At 38.6% G+C, this 9,875-nt stretch overlaps 1 protein-coding gene across 1 annotated transcript; it reads left to right on the top strand.

Annotated features, from left to right (window-relative positions):
• Positions 1 to 241: 241 nt before the first annotated feature.
• Positions 242 to 3,233, top strand: LOC104086389 (homeobox-leucine zipper protein ATHB-6-like). Its single transcript, XM_009590633.4, has 3 exons — positions 242 to 813; positions 1,607 to 1,983; positions 2,536 to 3,233. Exons 1-3 carry the CDS (start codon positions 747 to 749, stop codon positions 3,112 to 3,114), a joined length of 1,023 nt encoding a protein of 340 aa, XP_009588928.1. The 5' UTR covers positions 242 to 746; the 3' UTR covers positions 3,115 to 3,233.
• Positions 3,234 to 9,875: the final 6,642 nt, after the last annotated feature.

Genomic DNA, 9,875 nt, shown 5'->3' with positions numbered 1-9,875 from the left:
CTGCACAGTAACTTTTACATGGTGCAAGTTTGATCTCAGTGAAAAAGATTTCCTATGAAAAAGTCAAGTTTACTGGGGTTAAAGCCTGTATCACAAATCAAGTTGCATTTGCACTGAATTTAAAGCTCATTTCATTTGCCAAAAAATACAAATGTGTGTACACCTAACCCCAGTCAGATCCTAACCCTACATCTGACCCCAGATTTGGTTTTATTTAAAGAGAGAAAAAAATAAGCTAGGCCAGCTGTGTTGTGAATTGATCTCTCTATTTCTTCTTCATCCACTCTGTCTCTCCCCTCAACTTTTCCTTTTAGACCATTGTCTTCTAAAGTTAATTGAGAAATAATGAAAGTTTGAATTTTGCCTTAGTTCTTGATTTTGTTTTATTAGGCTTCTTGTTAGTATTGTTTTTAACTTCTTAGTTTTGCTTGTACTTCTTATGATGGGCTCAGAAGTGGAGGAATTAATTAAAAAGGAGAACTATGTATTTGTACCCAATGGAGATAAGGAGGATTTGTACAATTTCTCTAAATTCACCAAAATCTGTGTCATTTTGGTTGGTTTTGGTGGTGCAAGTTTTTCTTGTCATGTCTTTTTATAAGTGAATAATATAAGTGACAAGAAAAAGTTAAAGCTTGCTTGCTCTTTACATTGCTCTTCCTTTTTTAGCTCTCTTCTCTCACTTTCTATACAATTTTTCCCACTGAAAACCAAAAAAATAGTGAACTTTCAAGAAACTTGCAATAATGAAGAGAGTTCGTAGCTCTGATTCTTTGGGTGTGCCTTTGATGTCCATGTGTCAAAATACTACAGGTGCTTTGCTTACTTAGTTAATTACATTACCTTCAAGTTCTCATTTTTATTCTTATTTTATGTTTTTATGAAATTCTGTTCTTTTTCTTATAACATGTCTACTTCAGTTCTTCTTGTCACTTGCCTTTTCTATGCTCTAATCCCCTTGTATCTTGAAAGTTTCAAGAAAATCATGGGGAACATGGAATTTGGTTTGGTTAAATCAAGATTAGCGATTTATTATTACTTACCTGTTTTAGTTAGTTTTACACATCACTCTTAACAATATAGATTTAACCTAGCTAGTACTTGTCGTACTAAATTTTTTTACGCAATCAAAAATTTTTAATTGGTTATAGTAGGTTATTTTAGTTAATCAGAATTACTATATATAGCTATCCATAATTGTATGTCACCTTAAGCTGATGGTGTAAAATACAGTAGAATTTAGGATTATATTCACTGACTAAGTAATATTTACCCTAATATGTTTTAACATGAAAAATTGCTAATTTCACATCAATTTCACATTGGTATAAAACCGTTAGTAAAAAAATATTTTGGTACACAAAGTGTCCCGCGTTTATGCATGTCGCGCCCCGCAAGGATGTGTTATAGACACCATAATGGCTGATTTCACGACTCAAACTCCTGACTAATCCCGTGACCTATTGATCATACATGGATAACTTTAAGGCTCCCTTCTACGTACAACTTTTATAGAGATACATAAAAATCAACAACACATTTTTATTACTTACATGTGCTCTCCTTTTTTTTATGTCTTTCTCAAGTTCTTTTGTCCTTGTTTTAGATGACCACCACCAATGGAACAGTCAAGTTTATTCAAGAGACTTTCAATCCATGTTAGAATTAGGCTTAGATGAAGAAGCTTGTGTGGAAGAATCCGGCCATGGATCGGAGAAGAAACGGCGGCTAAGGGTTGATCAAGTGAAGGCTTTAGAGAAGAATTTTGAAGTGGAAAACAAGCTTGATCCTGAAAGGAAAGTGAAGTTAGCTCAAGAACTTGGTTTGCAACCAAGACAAGTTGCTATTTGGTTCCAAAACCGCCGTGCGCGGTGGAAGACAAAGCAATTGGAGAGAGATTACAATGTTCTGAAAGCCAATTTTGATTCTCTCAAACATAACTATGAATCTCTCCAACATGACAATGAAGCTCTCTTGAAAGAGGTATAACTGGTTTTTAGGTCATTAAGTATAAAGCTTTATTCAAGAATATCACTAGTTAATTTTTTTTAAAGGTTTGTAACACATTTTACTAGTGTAATTTTTGACATGGACCAAATAAGAAAAGAATATACCGGTGCACAAAATATCCTATATCACACAGTGTCGGAGAAGGGTTACATCATAAGGATTGTAACATAGATAGCCTATCCTATTACAAGAATTAGAGACTGCTTTCACTATTTTGACTCGTGAGGACAAATGTGTAGATAAATATTTATTTAGGAAAATCTAAATTTTAAGAAATGCTAATCTAATACATTAAAATTATGCTACGTGCAGACTAAAGAGAAGGGTCGGTACATATCAGATCTATTTTATACAATTTTACTTTACATATATGCAAAAGTCTTTATCTTGGTAACTTGAATTTGTGGCCATTTGATCACAACTTTTACCATCTGTTCGACACCCATTTATAAACTGCAAGATAATGAATTTATTATATATTTGCAATATTGGTATTGATTTTGTTTACATTTTGACATATTTTAGATTTGTGAGCTGAAATCAAAGCAAAATGGGGGAAATAATGAAAGCAAAGCTGATGTGAAAGAAGAGGCTATAGAGTCTGAAACTGATGACAAATATATTGACCAAAGCAAGCCAAACAACAGTACTACTCTTGGAAATTGTGAAGATGATAGTACAGAACTCAACTTTGAGAGCTTTAATGGTGGAAATGGAACTATAAATGACTCCAATATTTTTGCCGATTTCAAAGATGGGTCATCAGATAGTGACTCAAGTGCAATCTTGAATGAAGAAAACAGCCCAAATTATGCTGCCATTTCATCATCTGGAGCTTTCTTGATTTCCAACAATGGAGGATCAAATTCTTCCTCTTCAAATTCATCATTGAATTGCTTCCAATTCTTTGACTCAAATCCAAAAGCAATTCTTGGGGATGCCAAGGACAAGGTTTTTTGCAATAATCAGCCACAGTTTGTAAAAATGGAGGAGCACAACTTTTTCAGTAGTGAGGAATCGTGTAGTACTCTGTTCGCAGATGAACAAGCTCCTACACTTCATTGGTACTGTCCTGAGGACTGGAATAATTGGAAAGACTCCTAATTTTATGAATCCCTTGAGAAAATAAGGAAGAAAGATGAGTCCCAAGAATGTCTGATGGGGAACAAATTTTGTATAGTGGGGTGAAATTTATCAGTGCAGTAATTTGTTTCATCGAGTGACATTCAGATTCATTTGCAAGATATTTAAATACGCAACAAAATATCGTAAACGAATAACTTATCTTTCATGATTTACCGAGATTCAATCATTTGCCGCTCTGATTTTGTACAAATAAGAACTAAAGAAAGTTACCACTATTCTCTTTCTCATTGAAGTTTTTTTTTGGGGGGGGGGGGGGGGTGTTGTTCACGTGGGGGTATTGTAGTCTGGCTGGGTGGTTGGGGGACGAGGGAAGTGTGTGAGTTTGAGTAAAGGTTGGATTTTGCAGGGATATGATTAGGTAGTACTATGAAGTTTCACACAGCTGTTTTTTTCTTTTTTCAGAAAAAGGGGTTCAAGAGAATCTATGATTATGATAAAAAGTTGCTAATGGTAAAAAAAGGTGGCTAGCTCCTAAAGTATTCATGCATCAGAATTTTGAACATTTTAGCATGAAAATAAAAATGAGGACAAATATATGTTACTATATAAGTAGAGGTCATATTACTAAATATTTGCAACAATTTACATTGTGTGTACATCACATTAGTCCAACACCTTCACTAATTAGCTAGGAGTGTTAGTACAATAAACTACACGTAAACAAAAAAAAATAAAATAATAAACTACACGTTAGTGATTATAACATATAAGCCTACCTAGTTTGATATTAGTATGCTACTAAGTAGGATGATAGACATAATCTAATATGTGGGGATGAGAAGAATATTAGCCCTTTTAGTGTTGAAACGTATTAACATGACAATATGGTTGGTGAATACCAAAAAGAGATTCCCATTTGCTTTTTCTTTTTTAAATTACTCTTTGTATCTGATATTTACATTGAAGGGCTAATTCGGATTCGTGTTGTCTAAGATCCTTTAAGTGGGGGAAATTTTCTTATTAAGATTTTTTTATTCTCAACCTCACTCTCAAGCCTCTGGTTAGGGATGATAATGGGGCGGGACGGGGTGGGTTTAGACATATGCGAGGCAGTACCGATTTATGCATATGCGAGTGCAGTGCAGGGCGAGTTAAACTAAAAGAAAAATAATTTTTTTGCGGGTGCGGGTATGAGTTTAAATACACATTTTTCACTAAAAAATATTTAATTTTAACAAATCCAATCTCGTACATTATAAATTAATGTTCTTCCATTATGACAAAAACAATCAGGTCACTTGCCGAAGAAGTATAATACAAATCTCTAATTTAAGATAGTAAAATATTTATTCTGACTATGTGTGTATATAAGTTAAATAAAAATATGTAGTAAATAAACAACTCATAGGCAAGCTGAGCTAGAGTATCGTTTCGAGATTCCGTAGAATTCAGTAGGTTTAGACAAAACTTTATACATATAATAAGAAATTTATTAAAAATAGATAAATTATTAATTAAAAACTTAATAACTTATAAAGATTATACTTTTGAACTCTTAAATTTTAAATCCTAGTTTAGTTACGGCTTAGAAGTTGTAAGAGAGACAGTAGTAAGATGGTAATGAAGACACAGTACTGGTGCGGAGTTAGGATTTGAAGTGATTTCAAGTGTGTGAGTTCTAAATTTTAAAATAAAATACTGCTTTCTGCGAGAATCGAACCACCATCTTTCCCAGCGAACCCACAGCCCTTACCGTTGAACCAAGACCCATTTTGTTACTGGGTTCGACAGTATATATTTATATAGATTTAGTAAATATTTCAATACAAATACAGGGTTCCGAAAAAAGTCGCTGGGTTCGCCCGAACCCGCACCCACTACTGTAGCTCCGCTCCTGACTACACACACAGTGACATTCAGTCTCTTCAGCGCTGATCCCGCGTTCATTAATTACAAAAATAAAATAAGAAAAATTTAAAAGAAAAAAAAATTACGGAGCGGAACGGATGAATGCAAGTGTGGTGCGGGACATCTGGATGCGGATTAAAAAAAACTATATGGAGCAGGGCGAGTTAAAATTTTATGGATTAAGAGAGAACCCGCCCCTACTTTTTCCGCCCGGCATAGCTTGCCATCCCTACCTCAGGTTACAGATAGAGACTTCTAAAGGGAATAAGAAATCATATCTATCCTGTCACATACTGATTTAAAAGAACACTTTGCCATTGCTTTTCTTCTACTACATCAAGAAGGCATAGTTGAGCTTTTAGAGATGGTCCCCAGCATCTAGCGGGACCCAGTGCCTACTACTATTACAAACCTTAGTGGTCTTATATCGTGGGGGCCATGTGGTGTGGGACCCAATTCGATCAAATTTCAATGGAATTGATTTTTAAAAGGATAAGAATGTGTAGAATAGTCTCTTGTTTACATACTTTGATTGGTGACAGCTGAACCACTACATTTACAGTATGCAGAGTATAGTACAAAAGATTAACAAAACAGAAAGGGAAAAACGGAAAGTTGGAACAACTTTATCACTTTGGATTTAATTCAAATTTACTTACCTTCAAACAACAACATACCCACTATATTACCAAGGATATAGGAGGGTAGTCTGTACGCAAACTTTATCCCTGCCTAATTGTATATGTCAAAATCCGTCCCCAGAAAATTTAGCGTAATATGGCATTAAGAAAAGAGTCGGTCGAGCTCGCCCAAGATGCAGCAAAATCATTGGCTGATGAGCCGACATGAGCCGTAATCGAGATGTCGACATGAGTCGTAATCGAGATTGTCAACAAGAGCCGAGGTCGAGATTGACTATTGACGATAAGACTTGTAACAACTAATTTGTGAGAATATGATATTAAGAGAGAATATTGTAATGAATATTCTCTTCATTTGTACTATTAGTGTTTCCTAAAGAAAGACATCATATATATATAGGAAAAAAAATAATGATAGGGGCATGTAATATTCATTTTGATAAGAACACTTTTGAGAAGAAAATTCTCTCTCTCTCTTGCAAGAATACAAAGACTACCTTTTGATAAATATTCTTGTTCATATTATTCTCACCTTTCCATGAAATTCGAGGATTGTTCATACGAATCTTGGATCTATCAGTCACTCATCATTGTCGGGAGAAACATTCATTCAACCCATCCATTATTGGGTGAATCATTCTCCTTATTTACTTAAATGCCATTTATTACCATTTATTGTTAGTTATATCTCCATCAATATTCATGCTTTAACAATGTTTTGCACTTGTTGTCATCAACTATTTACGGGATATGTCCTCACCTACTGCATGTTTTAGAGATTAGTATCTTAAGTTATTATCCTTAACTAGATTTAATCCATTATTATATAAATTAAATAGTTTAACCGAAAATTATACTTTTTGGGCAAATAATTTGGCGCCGTCTGTGAGAATTTTTTTAGCTAAGTCTTTTAGCTTCTTCTAGATCTACAACCGACACTGGTTACTGACGCAAAAAAAAAAAAAAAACCTTCTTCTTTCTGCGTGCATAGATCTAACGTCGCAGGTAACATAGAAGAAAGAGCGAAAATAATGAGTGACCTCCCAACCAACCTCATGGATATCATTCATGAAAGCTCTGAAGCAGTGGACGAGGACACAACGCCCAATGCCTCCCCTAGGCGAGGTGGATCACCCCCAGACCCCCTCCCCACTGCAGCATCATAAAGTCCCTTGGCAAGACAACCTTCGCATCCGTGGGAGAGGAGACACCGCCAGCGATAAAGAAGCTCCTTGAGGCTTGGCTAACTGATACACTAACCAGCGTCCTCCATAAGCCCGTTCAGGACACGGCCGCAGCAAAGACGAGAACCTGTGTTTTATCACCAGTGGGCGAGCAACATGATCAGCCTCCTCCACCCCACGACGACAGGTATTACTCACAATGTTGTTAACAATGCAGGCGACAACGCTCTCACAACCATTCTAAAAAGAATGGAGGAAATGGAAAAGGAGAACAAGATACTTTGGGATCAAATGATAGAGCACCAAGAAAGGGTCGATAAAATACTGAGCGCTCCTAAGTTATTGCCGAAGAGATATGTCGATCGGTTTGTCGAGCAGTCATACAGTGATAACGCTGCCCCACATGCCATACTAAAGTCCTTTAAAAAAATGCCTTATGTGAAAATATACGATGACACGACCGACCCCAAGGATCATGTGACCCATTACGTCACCGCCGTGAAAGGCAATTACCTCGTCAAAGAACAAGTATCCTCCATTCTGCTAAAGAAATTCGGCGAAACCCTCACGGGAGGTGTATTAACTTGGTACTCGCAATTGCCAGCACGTTCCATCGAAACCTTTGAGGAAATGACTGATAAGTTCGTGACGGCCCATGTCGGGGCCAAGAAGGCCAAGGCAAGAGTAAATGACATCTTTGCTATCAAACAGTCCCCGGGAGAAGGGTTGAGGGACTTCCTCGCCCGTTTCAACTGAGTAAGGGCGGTAGTTGCTTTTCAAAATGGGCTGAACATAATGGTTAAAGGGCGACAAGAAAATTATTAAGCCGGCTTATGAAATATCCCCCAACGACTTGGGACGAAATAGATAATGTGTACTTTGCCGAAGTCTAAAGCAGACGAAGACAACCTCAATGGACCGACTCATCGACTGACCTCAGTACAAGTGGAATCCAGAAAAGATCGGAGAATTGATATCAGAAGACATCCAGCAGCCTTACGGCCAAACTAGGAATGACATCTCCCATATGTTAGAACTACCGCTGTATCCTTATCTCGCCATGAATAAGACACACCCCGATCAAGAACAGGGACTCACCAGAATGAGAGAGGTATGCCCCCTTTACTATCCGCTCACAATTTTTGTGTATCACCTACAGAGAACGTCTACGCCTTGGAAAAGCTCGGACCAATGGTAAAGTGGCCACAAAAGATGAGGTCGGACCCGAATACCAGAAAATCAGACGCCTTCTGCGAGTTCCACCTAGGGTGAGGACACAAAACCGAAGATTGCATCGCCCTAAGATAGGAGGTCGTAAACATACTGCGACAGGGACACCTCAAAGAATTGCTGAGCGATCGGGGAAGGACTAACTTCGCCAGGGGACGCGAACAACATCAAGGGAGCCGAAGCCGCCGTCGCCAACCCGCACTATGGACATGATCACCGGTGGCGGGGACGACGCTTCCATTAACAGCGTGAAGTTCACCATAACCCACAAGCACAAACAGTCGATCACCCACGAATGGTATGATGAACTCGAAGAAAGTATCATCTTCGATAAGTCAGATACCAACGGTTTGGCATTCCCTCACTATGACTCTCTCGTTATTACTTTATGAATTTTAGATACCGACGTGAGACGAATTATGGTAGATGATGGTAGTGGCGCGTGTATTATATATCCTCGAGTACTCATATAAATGACACTCAAGGACAAGATAGATCCACGCTGCATCACACTAACATGCTTTAACAATGCAATTGAACGAACATCCAGCGAGATCACACTCCCCGTCCTGGTGGGTGGCTCGCTCTGGAGACCACATTCCACATCATGGACCAGGACACAGCATACAACGCTATAATAGGGCGACCATGGATACACACTATGAGAGCTATACCCTCCAGCTTGTACCAAGTCATCAAATTCCCAACTCTATGGGGCATATTCAGCATACCCGGGGAGCAACGCACATCCCAAGAGTGCTACCGCATCGCCCTAAACTGCACGACCACCCAATAAATGAGAGATAAAGAGAAAAGGGCATAGAAATCAACAGTGTAGAGGTCGGTAAGCGATAACAGCGAAGACGTCATCAAAGACCCCGACTCGATCGAGGCCGCAGGATCGACCATAGAGGACCTCGACCCTGTCTAATTAGACGGCAACGACCACAGCAAGAAATCTTACATCGGCTGCAAACTTCAAGAACCGGGTAAGTTTCATGAATTTGTAACTGCTAATGTGGACTTGTTTGCTTTTAGCCATGATTATATGCCATGTATCCCAAAGGAGATCGCCACACACAAATTAAACGTAGATCCACTCTACCCCCCGGTGAGGCAGGTTCGACGAAAGTTCAACTCTGCAATCAATGACGCAGTGCGCTAATAAGTGGAAAAAGTATTGGAAAATGGTTCCGTCAGGGAGTCGAAGTACCCCCCAATGGGTCGCCAACGTGGTCATGGTGAAAAAGAAGAACGACAAGTGGTGGATGTGTGTAGATTTCACCAATCTGAATAATGCTTGCCCCAAGGATTAGTTCCCATTACCTCATATCGGCCAGCTCATCGACGCGACAACCGGGCACGAGTTGCTAAGTTTCTTGGATGTCTACTCGGGCTATAACCAGATCCTTATGGAGGAAGAGGACCAGGAAAAGACCACCTTCATCACCCACCAGTGGACGTACTGCCACAGGGTCATGCCTCTCGGATTGAAAAATGATGGGCAACTTACCAAAGGCTGATGACGAAGATGTTCAAAGAACAACTCGAAAAAATGATTGAGGTATACATCGACGACATGCTAGTCAAATCCAAAAGGAAAGAAGATCTAATATACCACTTAAGAGAAGCTTTCGGCATACTCAGGCAATACGGCATAAAACTAAAACCCGAAAAATGTGCATTCGGCATAGCTTCAGGGAAATTCATGGGTTTCCTAGTATCGCAGTGGGGTATCGAGGTCAATACCGACCAAATCAAGTCCATCGACAGGATACCAGAGCACTTGACCACCAAAAACTAGGTCCAGAAGCTG

This window comes from Nicotiana tomentosiformis, chromosome 5 (genome assembly GCF_000390325.3).
Source record: "Nicotiana tomentosiformis chromosome 5, ASM39032v3, whole genome shotgun sequence".
Lineage (NCBI taxonomy): Eukaryota > Viridiplantae > Streptophyta > Magnoliopsida > Solanales > Solanaceae > Nicotiana > Nicotiana tomentosiformis.
Note: the sequence above shows the minus strand (reverse complement) of the source record. Positions and strands in the feature narration are given on the sequence as shown.